At 42.6% G+C, this 19,665-nt stretch overlaps 1 protein-coding gene and 1 long non-coding RNA gene across 5 annotated transcripts in view; one reads left to right on the top strand and one right to left on the bottom strand.

Annotated features, from left to right (window-relative positions):
* Positions 1-5,626: 5,626 nt before the first annotated feature.
* LOC111243516 (retinoic acid receptor RXR-alpha-B) overlaps positions 5,627-19,665 on the bottom strand; it is a 29,971-nt gene continuing 15,932 nt past the window's right edge. For 3 of the 4 annotated variants that reach the window (XM_022789213.2, XM_022789210.2, XM_022789208.2), the window contains 5 exons: positions 14,507-14,936; positions 11,680-11,822; positions 10,222-10,538; positions 9,579-9,850; positions 5,627-8,862 (listed from right to left, as the gene is read on the bottom strand). In XM_022789213.2, coding sequence (XP_022644948.1) covers positions 8,523-8,862; positions 9,579-9,850; positions 10,222-10,538; positions 11,680-11,822; positions 14,507-14,936 — 1,502 coding nt within the window. In that variant the 3' untranslated portion in view covers positions 5,627-8,522. Of the gene's footprint in view, positions 8,863-9,305; positions 9,460-9,578; positions 9,851-10,221; positions 10,539-11,679; positions 11,823-14,506; positions 14,937-19,665 lie in introns of all 4 variants that reach the window. The other variant, XR_015322454.1, reaches the window with a different exon arrangement.
* LOC147758860 (uncharacterized) lies at positions 13,423-17,862 on the top strand. The gene is made up of 3 exons (XR_015322460.1): positions 13,423-13,811; positions 17,331-17,638; positions 17,792-17,862. It is a non-coding gene; the product is annotated as an uncharacterized LOC147758860 (long non-coding RNA).

Raw genomic sequence — 19,665 nt, 5'->3', positions numbered from 1 at the left:
AAGTCAATACTTTTAGTTTATCTGACGTACGGCTTGCGTTGCCTTTCAGACAAATGAATTCAAACAGAGTAGATATAATAGTTTATTCTTTGTCAATAAAAAGCCTGATTTTTATAATATTCTACTAAACACTTCTGTAAGTATATAAGTACAATTTATGAAATGTCTACCACATTTTGGCTACCGGATGCATTTTTGGTAAATTTTTTTTTTACAATCTACTATAATTTACTTTACAATACCTTGAAATGCCTACTGCTCTAGGAATTAAAATTTCTCCATATTCCCGTGTTGTCTGCCCTGATGTGGAGCGTCAAAAAACGGGCCTTAAAGGATCTCTCGTTCAATATTCACCTTTGGCAGAGAATGTAAATGTCAGAACGCAGGTCGGTATTCCGCTGTTGCTGAGCTTCTTTAATTTATCTTGATCACAATTGTACTTGGTTACGCGACTACAATTGCTTCGTATTAATTCAGTATTATGCCTTAATAAATTCAGAACACTATTAGTTTCTATTCACTTTCCCACAGATCAGTACACATCATTTATAAATATTTGATTGGATTCCGTTGACTGATAATAGTACTCATTCCGGCAATTAATGTCCCTTTACGTAAAAGTATTAGCATATAAACCTATATACACCAACAAAATAGAATACACATTAACATACCTAAAAAACTTTTTTTTATTTTACATGTTTGCGGTATCAGCAAATTGTTTAGCATAAACGTAGTCGTATAATGTGCTTCGACAGAGTTTGTAGGTGTCTGTTTGTGTTAACGGTCCATTAATAACCAGTCACTGTAAAAGTGAATCTCGGACGGAACAGCGAGAATGGAGAAGCTTGTGTGATATAAAGGCCCAGGAAATAGACAGATAGAAAGAAATAGGGTAATCATTCAAATTGACCAGGCACCACCTTTTGATGTTGCGAGCGCCGGGGGCCGGCGGGCCAGTCAGCTCGGCCAGTTTTCTTGGTTCGCCGTCTAGCACTCCAATGGCACTGCCAGTGCGGCGATGCCTCGCTTCGGCCGCGCCGGTTCAATCCCTCGCCATCTAACTAACCCAGACCCAAGCCGTAAGCCTCTAACAGCTCTCTCTCTCTAAAAGCCTCTAACCCCCCATGGTATAGATCTCTCCCAGTCAGCAACTTTCAGCAGTCAGTCACATCGTCATCGTTGTCGTGTTGAGCAAGAAAAGTGGTGGCCGCTCTGGTCTGCCATCCCATAAAGGGCGCATAGAGGACTCTTTCCGAGTCGTCGTAAAAACTGTTCGTTTTTTTTCAGCCGCAACGCTGCAAGCAGCAGCAGCAGCGTCGGCGAACGTCGTGAACTCTACGGTTGCCGGCGTCCAGCATTCGGCGCTCAGCGGCGGCACTAGAAGCAATGACTAAAGTAGGCGCCGCAGCAACTCGCGGAGCGCAGCGCGTGTCCCAAGTTCTGCCGCGTCACCCTTACATCCAACACCCCTAACCCGCTCTTCACGTTCCACCTAGAAGAGCAGGTTGTTGCCCCCATTCTGCTGTTATGGGCCAACCATTCCAACTCCATTTGGCAAATTGTGAGTTTGGCTGCCAAGGCAGCGCCCAGCAGCAGCCACTACAAACGCCAACGCCACAAGCAGCCACTCACGGACAACTCCCATACCCCTTTAGACCATACTCCCGCCTTTTCGACTTATTCCCCAAAAGTCGCTTAGAAGCTACACACATAGTACCTCCAGCAACAGTAAGCGGCAGCATTGCTGACCTAAACGGCCGCTGGCAAGGGCAGAAAACGATACAGGCAGAGTCACTTCCCCCTCATCGTTACCCTCGAGCGGCCAGCTCCCTGAGGCGACTTCCAGTCTTCTAGACCCCACTCTCAAACCCCTCTCTGTACAAGTATGCCAGCTGCCCCTATCACAAGAGCGATCACCCAATTGGCGTGCGAGTATTCTTTATTCTGCCGACCGCCCGTTCATGCCACGGTCCGTTCCCTCACCTCAACTCACTGTCACCCCCAATTTCACCCCTAGAGTCCCCCTGTCCTGTTTTCCTCTTTGGGTGAGTTTGCTTTTCCAGTTCACTAGGCTGAAGCTCCAGCTCCGCTCGGTGGCTCACGATCGCCACATACTGTCTGTAGCTTTCTATTTTGCGCCCTGTTTAATTTTATCTCGATGTTCATACTGCTCGTGCCCGATACATGCCCGGGACTGGCAAGCTCGACTGCAGCCGCACGATCCATTACGATTGGCGCTCATCAAACATAATGATAGAATAAAAATCTAGCGCACAAGAACCATCATGATCGATAATAACGGATACTAAAGCTTGTTAATTACAGTAAATACAGGTGTATATGCACGTTGCTTAGGTGAATCGATGGAAGAAATGCAAGAAAACTGCACTGAATTTTTTTAATTATATCTGTTGTTATGGTTGTTAGGTTGAATGTGGGTGGATGTATGTTGAGTGAAATGCTACAAACGTCTGCTCTTAGGGGATGAGTTAATTTATTTCCTATAGAGTGTGTTAGTTTTGCTATTTTTTTGTTATTAATCCTCATAATAAGTTAGCTGCAACGGCTCTTGCTATATTCAGTTTCCTAACCTTTTCACTTTAGCTCATTCCTTGTCATAGGTTTATTTTCATGAAACCATCGTTGTATCATGGTAGAACGAAAGCTGCATCTTTTGGATGAGGCAGGTTATACTATGACACCAGCTAGGAACTGTTCTGTCTGCTTTATTTGGCCGTCAGAGCAATTCCTGACACTCCCTGAAACCTTAATTACAGTTGCCTATGGTGTACACTCATTGGTCTAGTTCATAGCACCTTACATACATGGCATTTGTTAAGTGAATCGTAGATAATAGGGACTCAAACGGGTAAGAATGTGCACGTTTAGTCTCGCGTAACACGATGGGCAAATACGTTAAGTGTCCATAAAACACTTCAAATACATGCGCTCATATGTGACCTGGAGTAACAGATTATCAAAGTTTTCTAATAATAATAACAAGCGTGTATGGCCAACGAAGCATCGCGATCAGTTTTCATTGGATAATTAGCAAAAAGAAATTATAAACATGTTAAGCCATCCGTTTAGTGAACACGCTGCTGTATAGTGTACATAACAGTAAATCAATTTTAACACCTTTAATGACAACGATTCTAGCTGATTTCTTTTGTCATTACCGGCGTTACACGAACACGATAAAAACAATAGCAAAATAATGTAATGAAAGCCTTAGCAAAGCCCAGTGCAAACACACTATTATAAATATCACCCGTGCTAACTTTTTTCCTTCAATGTTAGCCAATGCAGCGTCCAGCAGCGTCGGCTGCACTTGCAGTGGCCCATTAAAAAATGCAATCAGCTAAGCGTCAATGATTACTTATTGATTCTAGAAAACACAACGTAACCTCCTCGACTTACGCAAGGACGTCATTAACATTGTTAGCGTCCTGGCAACTAACGGTGACAACGGTGGCTGCGCCAGCAGTAGCAGTTTCTCAGTGTACCGTGAGGGAGAGATGTTCACAGTCGGGAGCGGTGAATGTACGGTTGAGATAGGGCGCTCGCGAAGGGGGGTTTGTTGGTTGGTTAGCAGGAGGGAACTCCTGTGCTGCGCTGCTCCTTATAAAGAGTACACGTCAACGTCTCTGGTAGAAACTGGACGGCGAGACTCACTCCAAACGCGCCTTGGAAGTGTCCGCATTGCACCGTTCTGCAATTGGGCTTGCTGGGCTGCTTGGCTATGGAGGGTCGAGGCCGGGCTTGACGGCTGTGCGACGATGGAGCCACGGCTTTCGGGGGGTCCGCGGGTCTGCTATGAGGCGCTGCTACAGGCCACTGCCATGGGGTAGCTGTGCGGGCCGTTTCTGCCATACTGCCGCAACCCCCGTAGCGATAGTCGCAGGCAGACTGGCCGACTGACTTAGGCGGAAGCAGCAGCAGCTCCTGTAAGAGGACGAACGCGACGCAATTTCGCTGATTGGCACAAAACGCGATTGCTGCGCCGCCTGGTGACTTTCATGAAACGGAAGGTTACAGCCGTCGTCGGCAGCTAACATTGTCAGCAGGCATTGCTAGTTAGGCCGGTGGGGAGGGACTAGTCTTCCACGATCTTCGTCGCCAGTACCACACGCCGTTATGCCGTCCCGGTACGTGCGGCTCAGCGTTACTTCAATCATCCACTTCGACTCTCTCTCTCTCTCTCTCTCTCTCTCTCTCTCTTTGTCCCCCGACTTCGCACGCTGCCGCGTACGCCTACGCACGGGGCACCACCGTGTGAAAGCGGAGTTGTGCGGGAAGAAATGGTAGATGGCGTCATCTCATCTAGCACGTGTCGCACATCCCTGGTGTATAGTATCCGCTACGGCCCCCTATATTAATGCCAAAACGGAGTAAAACGAAAGTTCATTAGTAGTTAGTGCCGATGTGACCCATACGAAGGCACGAAATGACTGTGTTTAAACTGAGTCTACTGAAGTGTGACTATTAAAATGTGTCTATGGGTCATCATTAGAAAACAACTAAACCTTTATGAGCAGTCTGTTTTATAAGTTTAAAGACTTCCGACAATTGTCAAACGGACGAAACAGGGCCGAAAATGAGGCTTGAATATGACCCCAAAGATGTATAGGACCTTTGCTCGAGACCTCACGTCATTATTACATCTGATTATTTGCATAGTTTGACGTTTTCTGATTAATCACATACTATGGTCGTGTTATATCTGTCGTTGGCGGAACTGGTGGGTACGTTGAGTTGGATGTAATCATTTTCCGAGCAAAAATGATTAATTCTGTGTGCTGGTAAAACGACTGGCTGTGACGATTGATGTTGTGCTCGCAGCAGCAAAAAATAGCAGAGCTATGGCGTTCCGAGTTGAAGCGGGTTGTAGCTTGCCAGGGTTAATAAAGTTTAACCCTAGTGCGTTTTTTCCCCATTTTTTCAAAGGAAAATTTGTAGGTAGGTCGCAAATAATGCAAAGTAGAGGCAAAGTTATCGACAAAAGAAGATACGTGTCCCAACTGTAGAGGAGTTGAACGCAATATTTTTTTAAACGCTCTCTATGACAACCTAAAAAAATATACATTATGGGTGCAAGGATCCCCGTATCGATAAGTTGATGAAAGAACGTATATATCGGTCTAATCTAATTACGACCACCTGTGCCATAACTCATTACGATCCTCTTGGGCCAGCCTGAATTATGAGGGTTGTAGGATTTCATTTTTTGCAATTGCAATGAACGAGTCTTATCTAGACAAACATTTATTTTAGTAGATGCGTTATGTAAATATTCCTGCGTACAGGCTATCGCCAGAATCTGCACCAAAGGTTGATCAGTCAGCGGCACACACTGCCGAAAATATAGTATACAATGATTAGTTAAAGGTCAATAGGGTGTGCGACAAAGTCCCTAGCACCTTCTTCTACCTCTTTGGACTCTTCAGTAGCGGGCATACTTAAAAATGAAAAAATAAGTGCCCATCAGGCTTATTTACTATACTTAAAATTGCCTTTTATATAGGTTCCCAAAAGCTATGTAAAAAGCTTGGGTCAGCACGCTTAATGCCTCTTAAAATTGTTAGACCTTACTCTACCTACCTGTGTGACGAACAAAGACACATTTTGGTCTAATTGGCATTACTTTTAATGACCATTGTAGAATGTAAACATTACACTTTCGTTCTTCCTTCTCACAGGCATCGACACGTATGCCGTTCGATTTCGCTATGTAGATGGTGTTATTATCGTGTTTTCGTTTTCACCCACCAGTGAATCACTCTTTTCGCTTCGATTTTTGTTTCTGCTATCGGTCCAGGGATACAGCATTGCCAAACAAAGTGTTGAATTTATTTTATCTACTCTTCCGCTTTGTGCTCGTTTTTATATATACAGATGCCAAGCATTATAGCCATTGTCATAATCGTTACTGTCCTATAACAATACTCATAATGATCGCAATGTCACTTATTTATAATGGGATCAGAACCAAAAGTATCGTGATTCTATTGATAATATAATTACACTCGAAAAAGTGGTGCGCAATAGAATAATAAAAAATAACCATAAAATCAATTATAGCCATCATCCATGGATCTTAGTAATGATTCTATTATGCTGCTTTTTGTCACTGTATACAATGTTGTTATCGTCACATATTGACGGGCGCATGCATCCACTGTTGCTCTATTTATTCTGCTACCTTCACTCCAGTGTCCTTCTGTGTGCAACGCTTTTTCTTTCGTTAACTCGTTACTATTACATCATAATGTTCATAATAATATCATTATAATTACGCCATTTAGATCACGCCATCTTTACCACTTCTGCATTTTGATGATTCCTACTCAGATCGGGCGCCGTGACCCGCAAAAAAGTACAAAGAACCAACGGCACGTCACCCGCCATTCAGTGATACGACTGGCTCAAACAGGCGCCTGAGGACCTCGGGGACGGGGATTTTTGTCGGGTTTCAAGACGAAACAAGGCTTTCGGAGTTTGAACGGCTCAGCTCTATTAGGTCGCGGACGACGCGGATTGAAATCGCACCACCAATTGACGTTCTATCGACCAACGATTTGCCCACCGCCTGCTATTGAACAACGGCACATTACCTTTTGTTTTATATCTTTTTGATATTTACTTTCCATCTATCTAGCTGCGTGTTTTCCTTTGTCTGCGTTCATACCTAGTTACTTGGTCTGCTTACTTACACATGTTATCATAATTGTTCCTTCATAACATAAGGTCACATTGCAAATCACTCGAGGCCGCCGCAACAGATGAGAGGGAAAGGACCTCCGGTAGTCATGGGCATCTTTAAGTCACCGATTTTTCTCTGGGCAATTAGGCTAACTTCCGCAAAACCTTTAGAACGTCCACGAACTGTGTTATGTGGTATTGTTAGGGTTGATTCACCAATACAATTGTTTTTGACGTTATCAAATGAATGATGTATATACTGATTGTCGTATCATCTAAATATGTAGTAGCGGAGGTCAATCATTGTGAACGCATTGGTAATGCAAAATTGAGTGCGTTTTTTCCTCACTTTGCGTCGCTTCAATGAAGAACAGTAAAGATTCTTTTTTATTTTGCCTTGTTTGTCATCTACTTACTTCTCGTTAACTCTGGATCGGACTTGACCGCAAAAGCTAGCCGGCCTCAGACCTATTGTATACAACCACGCTGAGCAAGCCGGATTTTACCGGCTATAGGCCGTCGGAGACGTGGTTCTATCTCCTTCTGACGCAGACATATGTCGCACGTTTTATATATACGTATGTATCGCGGGCGAGGGGGTCATTCTTTCGTGTCTTGTATTTTCTAATGTTACTCTGCTGGATTAGCTAGAGCAGCGATAGAACACTTTGAGGATTATTGTTTTAATAATTTATTTTTCTATAAATAACATCCATATTGTCATTCTGCGTTATCCCAAGACTGGTTAATGAGGATGCTTGGGACATGCTATAGGGGTACTGGACGAGATATATGGTGAATGACACATGGTAATTGACAGGCAGCGGCGTAGTGCACTTTCAGCGTGCTGCTATGGCGTCCAAATGTAGTTCGATTTTTAAAACGAATTTTGCCTTAAATCTGTACGTCTTTTCTCTATTTTCTGCTATGATTATTCTGACACACAACAAAACTTCTGGCCTGCTTGTATCATAATCAAGTAGTCGGGAAACATCACCCTCAAACGAGAAACAAGTGCACTTCGCCACATAAAATTGATGTGGTATGGAAACTGTGTTATGCTAAGTTGCTGCCATCTGAGTAACAGTGCGAGAGATCCTCACTGATTGGACATCAAGAAGGAAAGCACTCATCGAAAGACAAGGACAGGAAGGGGGCAGGAAATTAGGTGATAATAAACAGACAATTATAGAATTGTCTCTTCATATTTTTAATGACGACGAGGTTGTTGCGATTGAACAAGCCGGGTCGAATAAATCCCAGCCGGTCCAGTAATTAAGCTAGCTTCTGTATTCACCAGCTATGTTTACCACTTTCACCGACACGGTCACCTAGTCATGTTTTTATGCTATATTTGACGCAAGCGCTTGTCTTTACGAAAGATTTACTTTCAGGTCAGACTCATACTTCGATATGCCTTATGTGCGAATTTCGGAACCTTTTCATAAATCGTAAATAAAACAAGCGGGAATCGAAATGACTTGTGTGAGCAGTTAGCGGGTGATCGGAGGCTGTCCATAAAACGAACGGGGTAGATCGTATTCTCAACGACTCAGCATCAAGCTAGCGGCATGCTACTGATTATAACGCTAAAACAGCGGCTGAATTTGTGCTGGGGTACGTTTTGGCGGTGTCGTTCGCCGACCCATTCGATTAGCATACAATCAGGTATTCGTTTTGCTGTTCATGTCATCTACAAACTGTATGTCTCAGCTGCGCGTCGAACGGTGAAATGGTAGCGTTCATTCAAGCGTCTTTTTCTTCTAATGAAGACGGCCTGTTTTCTACTTGGGCAAGTCAACCGCCAACTGTCAGAATTAGAGATCGATACTCTCGAGCATCTGCTGTAGAAACAAATCGATGGTGGTCTCGTCGCGGGGTTTAAGAAAGAATAAGTGGTCGACGCACTTCAGTCCAATCGAACGTAAGGCTGGTAGCCGTAACAACAGCTTTGGGAAACGGCTAGGCTGATCTGGATAGGTCATTCGGGTATACTCCTCAAGTGCGATATAGACGCCCTCCCGAAATTGCTGGACAAGATGTCGGTCTTTTAAACCTCGCGCTTCTGGGTTGTACAGAATAATCGCGCGAAGACAGCCCAGTTCCGTCTTATCCATCTTCATATCACGCATCTTCGTTACTAGTTCGGCAAGTACTCTGTAAAGCGCCAACAAAAAAAAACGCTTGAAATTAAAGTTGCGTCACTACGTTTATCATATTGCGCTGTTAAGTTTAATTTTTTTTACAAAATAAAAACCTGAGAATTGCTTCGACACCCGTTATTAACAACTTTTTTCTCCAATGTTGGCGGAATGCGCTAAATTATTTGTAATATAATAAAATAAACAATCCCTACCGGATTTTTCTAAAGCCCATCATATTTGCCTTCACAATAGATGTGCTCTTCGGTATATGTTAAATCGAAATCAACATTAGCGACCAGTTTGTTATTCAGCTCTATATACCAAACATCGATTGTGACGATTGCATATCATACACAGGCGTTTATATGTTAACGGTGGGAGATAAACCATAAGAGACAATTTCTAACTGCACAAAGCTAATTTAAGGTATAGCATGTATTTTTGTTCAAACTCAACTTTGTTGGGATTGCGAAAAACGGCTGGTCAGTCGAATAATTTAGGTGGCGCCCTTGTCTTTATGAGTGTTACAGGCGGTGCTTAGGCAGTGTAGGAGACCCACGCGTTTGCAAGTCCTAATGCGCATAGCAGTATCATTCGAACGAGTGTTCTCCTGAGGGTAACGTATATTCATATCATGATAGAATTGTGTGCTACGAGTCTAGGTCAGGGTGGATAAATAGCAATGGCCGCACCGATCATCTCCATCTTCCATAAATCAGAAATACGTACCTGTCAAAAATCAGTCCCACGCCCGCCTGATGGGCACTATCTCGCTGTACAACAAGCCCGGTGGCCAACACGATTCCATCCTTGACATGTATCGATTTATGAGAGAATCCCGCTATGAGCAATTCGTTCCAGCCGCACTTCAGCAACGTTGCTTGCTCTTGAGGGGGTAACTGTGTGAAATGTGGTATCATTCGGGCCCATGCTACCAATTGGTGGATTTGGCGATCAGCAGCCGTGTTCATTGACGTCACTGGATCCTGCGACGTTAGCAGCTAAACAAAACGCAAAACGGCACAGTATTTATTAGATGAGACCTTTGTTTATAATACAGAACGATCGTCTGACTGGCGGGTAGATCCTAGCTAATTTAATATGTGGCAGCATTGTTTATAGGATAGAAATAATTAATTGTCTAGTATAAGGTAAGCCACACTACAGTGACTAATTACAAACACTTACTAGTTAATAATATAACGAATAACCTAAATCCATTACGTGGTCATCATTGATTTAGTCGAAGAGGAGCAACAAGCAAGCCAGAACGAGACGACAAAAAATTAGTAACAAACTAAAGCCGTATATGCGTCAATGCTTTTAGCTTTTTGTCTCTTTTTTGTTTGTATTATTGTCAAAGGACACCTACATGCAATTCGACCTCGTTCGGTCTTTGGTCGACCCGCAGTTCAGCATCGGTAATACGTTCGATCGGCATCATCTCCAATACTGCGGCCTGTTGTTGGTAAAGCGCGTTGACCACGTGCGGTGAGCGGTTAACGCCTCCACCACTAACATTGGTCGCAATGTTGCCTCCGCCACCGCCGCCGCCACCGCCACCGCCGCCGCCGCCGCCGCCGCCTCCCACCCCATTCACCTGATGGGCGTCTATCATGTCGTTGTTGTTGTTGCTTTCGGATCGATCCTTTCGTTGGCGTTCTTCTTGAACCGCTTCGCGTTTCATACCTGCTCGACGCGAAATAAATGCGACGATGTTCCCGCATTATAGAAACAGAAATCATAACACGTGTGGCCCTAGTTGCGAAGAGGGAACAAGCTCAATCTCTCTAAGAGTGTGCTTAGAGTACAGGTGATTATTCATAGAATGGGACAGCACGTTAGTTACTAATTTCACTGGTAGACAAAGAAGGCGCTCGGCAAAGGTCGCTTCACATTACGGTTGGAAGCACGTTAGAGTGTACCAGAATCCATTGCCTAACATACCGACGATACGTACTTTTTTTCTATAGGTATCCAGCTTGTAAATTAAGGCTCGCTGGCTGCTAATATAACATAAATAATTATTTGCATGTCGAATAATTTACGTAGCATTTCCGTATAATTCTGGCAGACTTGCGTAAGACTGGTTATTTACCGAGAAAATTCAGAAAAACACTAGACTAAGGCAAAATCTGTAGCTAAGCTGAAGACCATTTTCAGCAACTGTGACTATAAATCAGAGTTATAGAAAGGCAAACGTGTAAAGGTGACAGTGGCACTTGTTGGATTTACAGAAGTAAACTTGCCTCAAAAAGTTGGAATAGATGCTTTATTAAGTCTTGTAGCAGAATGCTGTCTATTATATTGTGAGTAACGTATCGAGTAGTCCTGTTTAAAATCTGAAGCATCTCGATATCGACGAGCCGAACACGATATTATGGCTGTAGCTAGTAGGTTACCAAGTGGTGTTGCAGGTCAACATTCTCTGACCAATTGTATAGAGCAACGCTAATTTAATTAGCAGAAAAGCTAGCCTTCAGCTTGTAATTATTGGACACCTAATGAGGTTGCACTGGGGCGACAAACGCCAGAAGCTATAGGCAGCTAATTAAGACAAAGACAGCGGGGAAAGCGAGCTAATTAATGAGATCGACGAACGAGATGTTTCTTCTCTCTCCTATGCAATTCGATGACAAGTTAAGACAGAATTACTAAACGGCTAATTTTCTGCGGCGTGTGGCGAATGGAAGTTTTAGCTATTTGGAATGCCCAATCGTGTCTCATATATCAAAGCAGTAACTGTGACGGGCGAAAAAAGAAGAATGAAACTTGAAGGTCACCGCTATAAGTCCCCCACGTCCTTTCAATAGCAGTAAGCGATACGTACCACATTGGAGGCATTTCTGATAGCGACAGTACTGGCAGCGATTCCTTTGTCGCTTGTCGATCAAACATCGTCGCTCTTCGCGACACGCATACGTTAGATCTTTACGAACGGTCCTCTTGAAGAAACCTTTACATCCTTCACAACTGCGGAACCGCACGAAACCAATGGGAAACCAGGTTATCTTCGAATAACTCCTTTCGCAGATAGCATGGATATGTGGCCACATGTATTTTGTTCGAGAATTTAATTTTTTTGTTTAAATTGCTAGGCACAGACAATCAAATGTGGACTAATATTGGATTTTGGTTACATTGTGTTAATAGACCGAATTCTCTACAGCGTTTGAAAGTTACTCCATTTTTTTTTATTCGGTTAACAGCAACTCTGGGAAGTGCTCCGGTTGCATAGAAAACAAAAGTTATTATAAGATGGGTTCAAATCTTAATTGATTCGGCCGAAATAGTTTTGCTACTTTTTTCTACAGCGTTTTCGTTGCAGCTTTTTCATAGATATTTTTGCTGATATATATGGGCAAAGTCCATATATATCAGCACTAGATACATCGTAACGTAATGGAAACTTGGTTAATTAATACACTCTCCTTCCCATGCTTAACAAGCTTTGTTGCAACAATGCCAATAAATTCTATAGATGTAGTTGATCAGACTTGCAAAGTCAGATCTAAGTTACCTCATGGGCTAGATTTTTGTGGCGCGATGACCAACTGAATATATCTGGCGTCTAATCAAAAATACCCGTAGTTAATTACTAACTCATTTTGTACGCCACTATAATCGCAATTTGTATAGGACCGCGTTATCCAGATCCACATAATCTGCGCCCTAAATGAGAAATATACATACATACATACATACATGAACGAATACAACACCAAACTAATCAACCACTTGTTCCTTCTAGCTTTTAATGATCTAAATTAATTTGACCTAGGAGGCCCTTACATACCGATCTTAGTTGGATCACTCTATATTTGTCAATATACTTCATTGGGGTCGTTACTTACCAAAGACTCAAAAGCTTGTCGCTTTACTACTAGGCCATGACGTAAAGACGCAGTGGAATTCAGCGAGTCAAAGTTGAACGCTATCGCACTTCTTAGCCGGTCGGCGAGCGCCTCTCCACGCACTCACAGAACACATATATTAAAGACATGTAGGAAAGCGCAAATGCATCTATTTGGTGGCAACAGCAGCATTCTAGCCAAACTTGGTTGAGATACGCAAATCAATGCCCCCCACCAATTCCATCATCATAGTACAAACGGATTACGTACTGTTCCTACTATACTGTCGCGAGCCACAGTGAATGCGATTGGAATGATGCCAAGTAAGATCCGCGAACTTGCGTCGTTGACAACTACGGGACATCGAACAATGTTGCCATTTGACGACTGACTAAGTTTTAAAAGGATTTAAAAAAATCAAGTAGCACAAAATGACGACGACCGCAATGGTGGCAATGGTTGAATATATCGACCTGTTTACCGCAGATGCTACACTACATATGACCTTTATGATTGAACTAGCCAGTTAGACTGACTGTTTATGATATTGAGCTAGTTAAAGCTGAAAAGAAAGTAATTTTTCCACTGGACTGATAGCAATCAACGAACTTATTGATGGCAGTTTTTTTATAGCTATGGTACAGGCGATGTCTTCATCCATTGTAATACTAACTTTGTCTATGACGAGCAAATCATTCATAAATAAATAAATAGCATACGATGAAGTACAATTTACTTGCTGTTCCATTCACTTAGCTTGACGTATGTTGACAAATTTTTACGTCAGCTAGCAGACTATGGAAACCACAGTGGCGTCGTCGGTACAGCGGCAAGATCTCGCCACGTCGCGCGTCCTAATTCTCAACCTTCTCTCCTGAACCAACCTTAGAACACCGACGTCGAACAGCATTTGCTGTCACTATGATTCTGACTGCCTGTCATTACGTTGGCAAGCATACAACAGCAAAACCGTTATAATCAAACGAACACGTTTAACCAGCGGGAAGGTGTCACGACGGCCTGCTCATTTTCATTTTGGATCCGCTAATCAACAACAGCAGCCATGGCAGCAGTGTCGGCGAGACAAAAGATACCCGTGACAACATTTGTGCGTTCGTTTTACATTACCTTTGACCAGTCGTACCTTCGAAACTTTTGGTTCGTCTGTTTCAATCTTGAGTTATTGATTTGGGACAGCACCAGTTGCTATTATTATGGCTGCTCCAAAATTATTCCCACAGATCGGAATCCGGGCTGTCCTTAAGAAAACCTACGACAGGTGTCCGATGCTTCGCCTGACATCACTAGCGATCCATTCAGAGACCGCTAGATTACTATCGATGATAACATCAATAGACTAGCATAAAGTAGCTAATGGTCGGCTCATTAAAACCACAACACATTCACGAAAGGATACCGATAAGTGAAGATTCTAGCTAAGAAGGTATTTAGGCGTAAAGTGCAATCACACGTACATCGATTAACTATATACCGACTCAATACTGAATGCGTAACTGATTCATTTTAAAGGCCCGCTATAATTGCTACAAGAGGTCCAGGATGCAATGCGGGAGTAAAGAGGTTTACTCCGTAGTCTATATCAGACATAAATCGAAGTATGAAAACACATGGTAACTGATCGAAACTCAACAACGACACAGTAGAAACAACTGGATTCGTTAAAAGCACGTGACCAGTTCTACTACATGAAGTACCTAAGGTCTTCTTAATAACTTCTCAATAATAATAAAATCATATAAAGAAATATCAGTAGCGGCAAAAACAAATAGCTTACTGACTGACCTGTAGACGCCATAGTGCTTGCCAGATGCCCTATCCCCGCAGATTGAGCAGAGATGCTTGGAATTAGACAGGGGATGGTTTGGAGGATAATTAGAGTTGCTAGGTGTTCCTGTGGGCGTCGTGGGTGTGATGGCGCCGCTCATTGCGGGTGGCGGCGTCGGACCGGAACCCCCAGGTGAAAGGGCGACCCCTCCGCTGCCCGTTGGCGTTGCTGGTTGGCTGATAAAAGTAAAACTCGTATTGTTCGGCTGGACGCTTGTGGAACTGTTGTTTAACTGCTGGGAATTGGGATTTGCTGAGGTGAGCTGCGCAGGAGGAGAGGATGAGGCGCCAGGTGCACCCACGCCCACACCCACGCCCACGCCGACGCCAACTTGGCGCGTCGCAGAAATCGCCTGAAGGGGGACGCCACCGCCGGGTACAGCTTGGCCTGCAATCACAATAGCAAAGCACGCATTATCCAATAGAAACAGACTTGTGCAAGGGAATTTTGCCTGTCAAAAGGAAGCAGATAGCTATTTTGTATTAAATTTTTCACAAAAAAGCTTAAAAAAAGTAAAAGCCTACATGATACCACGGAAAACTAATTTCCTAACTAGAACTACTCAGCCCAAGAATTTTGCTTTGCATCGATCTGCTTCATTTGAAAAGCATAATACGTTGACAAAACAACGAACAGTAAGCTGTACAAGTTCGCTTGGAGTGCCGCTATGTGTTCTACTTCCGAAATTAAACGTTAGAGTGATCATGGAACTTGCAAAGTTCGCAGAATGCCTAAAGTCTAGTGGATAATACGCGTGTTTAGTGTATTCAAGTTTTTAAGCCAAGGCTTAGTGTATCACAGATGTCGAATCCCACTGTATCTAACGTTTTAACTAAATACGCCTAAACAATTACATCCTATTACTTATTTCCCATCACTATGTGTGGTCTCGATGTAAACATCTTTGACAAATAAAAAAAATCTTGGATTTTTCTTAATTCTTGAGAATACGAAACCTAGTTTGACACCAATATAAGGTCTCCTAAGATGTGCGGCGTGCACTTAAGAGTTAGCACAATGAGAACTGTAGGTCCCTAATATAACGACAATGGAACTATCTATATTCTAAGGGGCTGCGCTCACGTTACAATACTGACATTTCATTACAGAATAAAAGACAAGACGGTGGAAAAATAACAGAGATAAAAATCATGTCTCTAGATCGTTTCCTCTCCTTACTGGGGTGCACTTTATGCATGCCTAAGATAGCATCTACACGGAAGTTTTTTTTTCTTCTGTGTATGTAATTTAACATTGTAGCAGCACAATATATTATTAGAAATGCAGATATGCTGCATCACTGGCCACAACTTACTCCAACCGAATCTTCTGTCCGGTCATTTCTATTACAGCGCTATGCCGCATCCAATAAATCTTATTTGTGGCTAAAGGGCTTTTAAGTTTTTTGGAGGTATTGCATAAATGTCAAGTTACGTTCTCGTGTCCACAACTAGACGTCAACTTCTACTCTCCATTGAGCGAATATCGATTTTTTGTAGACAGGACCCAGTCACGCCTATCATGACAAAGATAAATTACTGTTTATGGAAATAGGACCATGAATAAAACTGGCTCAATGCGCAGATGGCTGTTACACAAAGAGCTATCATATCAAGGAGATAAAGCATTCGAGAACCTCGGAATTATATTCAAAAGTATGGGAACAGAACCTGACGGAGAAGTAGGGAGCGTTTGTTTCTTTTTTTTCTCAGGTCATTTTCAGATACGACCCCCACTTCTCTATCGCAGTTTTAACAACAATATCCCACATTTTCGCTGAGGAGAACACGCTATCTAAGCGATACGAGGCTCCAAATGGGTACGAAAGTTTTTGATACGATTTCGGTAGAATTTGGATCAAGATGTTTTTTTTTTACTCACGAAAAGGCACATAAAGAATTCGTAGTTTGTTAACTGAATTTACACAGACACCCAATTTTAGATTCGCACTTTGTTTATCTTTTACGTTTCTATTTCGCCGGCCAAGTAATTCCTTGTAACTAACTGTCACAATCCCTGGAAAAACCAGGCTATATGTGTGCTTTGTGCTTAGTAGGCGTCAACTCAATAGGTGCAATTGGCGCTAGCCGTAGTGCAAATGTGGCTGAGTATTTTGTACATATGGTAAGCATGGTCGAGCACGTATTCTGCAAGTGTTCCGTACAGCGGCGGTAGCAGCAACAGCAACTGCAGGTGATTGGAAAAAATGCTCCATTTAAAATAATCGTATGTTTGGCTCAAAAAACAATCGAAAACGTTTCGACACCTTCGTTTTCCTGCACTTATCATTAGAGGTACTCAATTGTTAAACTAGTAGGGTGCGCACATCGGTCAGCGGTACACTGCACACATGTAGTCAACGGCTGTCGCAGCATTATGTAATCAAGGACTTTTGTCTAACATGGCCTGTGTCAGGTTCCAAATTTGACAGCCTTGCATTTTAGCTTTGACGATAATTTTTGTTGTTAGTACGGAATCGACCTAGAGCGAAACAGTACTATATTGAGTTTGTGCGACGATCGTGGTTTTCCATCGATTTTTAGACGCCGGCTACATAAATCGAAGGACGACAATTCGTCGATAACGGGTGTAGCTGCATAGCCAATGGCAAGCTTCTACTTAAACACATTACGGTTTAAGTCGACCAGAAATAGAAAACAGTTCATCCGCATTCAAGTGTTAAGTAAATTGAAAGACGAACTAGTTTATAAGACGTAATGCCCACACAGTGCGGGAAAATCACGTACTACCACCATTACTTTTAATCGCCTCCACCGCTAGAACCGTTGGACCTCGTCTGAAACGTCGCCTTACCCGCCTCGTGTCCGGCAGTCAGACTTAGACAGCAGGTGGAACTTGCGACAGGATATACTGATCTGATTCGACTCGTTTCGCGCGGATTACCAGTCATTGACACTAGTTCACTCGTGCCATCGAACAGAACATGTCTCTTGTAAATGAATGGCACAGCGTTACGAAAACGTCAGCCTCGTCCGCATATGACATAAACAACTTTGATGTCGCACTACTACGAATAAAGCTGCAGCGTAAAGCAAACAACTTTTACTACAGAGACAAACATTGCATTTGTGAGTATCAGACCGCATCAATTGTCAAATACGATCAGGCTCGCGCTAACGATAATTCCCTCAGAAATAGATAAGAATAATCTGGTTAGTATGTACAGATCTGGTTATATCTATCATGAATCTGCTAACACACTATCGACTATATTGTTACAGCAGGCGTAATCCGCAAGGCCAAGAGTATACGAACCTCTCGAACGAAGGTTAATAAATGCCGTATAGTATTCTATATCGTTGAAATTCGTCAATTCTATATGAGTTCAGCCGTTGTTGTTGACCGGCCCTTTCAGCCATACCGGCCGGATTCATTAGGTAGCTAACGTCAGTTACAAGTGCCATCTATCCGCAGTATATACAATGGAGTCGGTGAGGAAATGGGATGTTATTTCCTGGGTAGCGAAACAGCAGTTTGCAGCCGAGTGCTTGATGCTAACTGGGCTGATATTGCTTTGACGTAACAGCACGTGGGTTGCACTGCTCCTTTCGTCTAGCAGAACTCTATATTTATCAAACTCGGTAAAAACTTTATAGTAATTAAGTACGCTGATGCTTCAATAATTTGCTACACTGGGAGGCAACGATAGCACAATTTTCGTTGAACGGAAGCCTTGGTAACATTTACTTTACTAGGTAACCCTATGCGCGTATGCGTGAACTAAGTCGATTCTGTGTACATACATCACCTAATCACTTAAGAGTTATATGTAGTAGATGCTTAGTCTGAGATCTACGATTCTTAAGTGGGTCTAGTTTATTGGCTAAGACGAAGCAGCATTTTCACAATTTGCAATGGGTTACTTTAGTAGTCACCTTCCTTTGATTAAACTTTTCAGTCCTTTTGCAAGTCTGCCTATATAATTGATGCGTTCCTAATACGTGCTATCGAGTAACAAAATATTATAACATCTGTTAAAACAAGTTCATTCCTTGTCTATAATAGAAAAATAATACTACTACTACAGATTGACCTCTAAGCGCTCACGTTTGTAGACATCAAGCAAATAAACAAAGCTTGTGCGGAGGTCGAGATTCGTTCTTTAAAGTTATTCACGTGTAATTTACCTGCACAAAGTAAGGCTATCGTAACATCAGTAAATTTTACAGTTTTACGTGGACACGCATGCTGGCATCTAGGCTATAGTTGTTCTGACTACAGCCTAGATGTTTACTTTGACCGATTCCAGAAGTTCTGTCACTTGGTAACTTCAATTCAATCGTTTTCACGCCAGTTTAATCATAGTAATGCACGTAACGTTCGAGGCACGCATAGAGATGGACAAAGTAATGCTTAACAAGTCGAACCCATTGCTCTTCTTGAATCGGGAGGGCATTTACAGATAAAAAATTCTACTGCAAATAAACAAATGCTTATGGGATCATTAAGTCTCTAGGTTGTATTCGCTACTACCGTCCATTTTGTTTTGCCGCACGACCCATTACGATATAGCCTTAAATACTTCATACTTCATTTGGGCTAAACAGAGTCCAACGTTATCATGTCATCGGATCGTCACGAAAAAGATTAATTACGTTTTTTAAAGTTATTTTCGGCTATTACAAAGCGTCTCTGTGTGCTACTGAGATTATCTCATTTTGAATAAATTTGGTGTACGCCATTAAGGGTAGCCGTGAACAAATAATACCAGCAGTAAGCCATATTCGGCTTACCTGTGCCTATAGCTTTTATGATTACATCGGCTCGCAGGTTAAAGGCCCATTCCGTCTGCGCGGTCAGCTTGTCGAAGCGTTGATCGACAAAAAATCTACAATAATAGGAGCCATTCTAACGAAGAAATAACAACAAGTATTATAACTAGTGTGTATGTGCGTTAGCATTCAGTGTTGCACCATCTCAAGTTGAAAGTTATAATATTAAGACAAGTTTGTTACGTAACACTTGAGCCAGACGTCGTCTACTGAGATATATACCCCCCCCCCCTTCCTTTCGAAATCTTACAGATATCATAATAATTTGTAATTTGGTCACAGTGTTTGATACATAAAGTGCTCCCACAAAACATTGCGTTTAT

The sequence above is a fragment of the Varroa destructor genome, unplaced genomic scaffold (assembly GCF_002443255.2).
Source record: "Varroa destructor unplaced genomic scaffold, Vdes_3.0 BEIS01000001.1, whole genome shotgun sequence".
NCBI classification, from domain to species: Eukaryota; Metazoa; Arthropoda; class Arachnida; order Mesostigmata; family Varroidae; genus Varroa; species Varroa destructor.
Note: the sequence above shows the minus strand (reverse complement) of the source record. Positions and strands in the feature narration are given on the sequence as shown.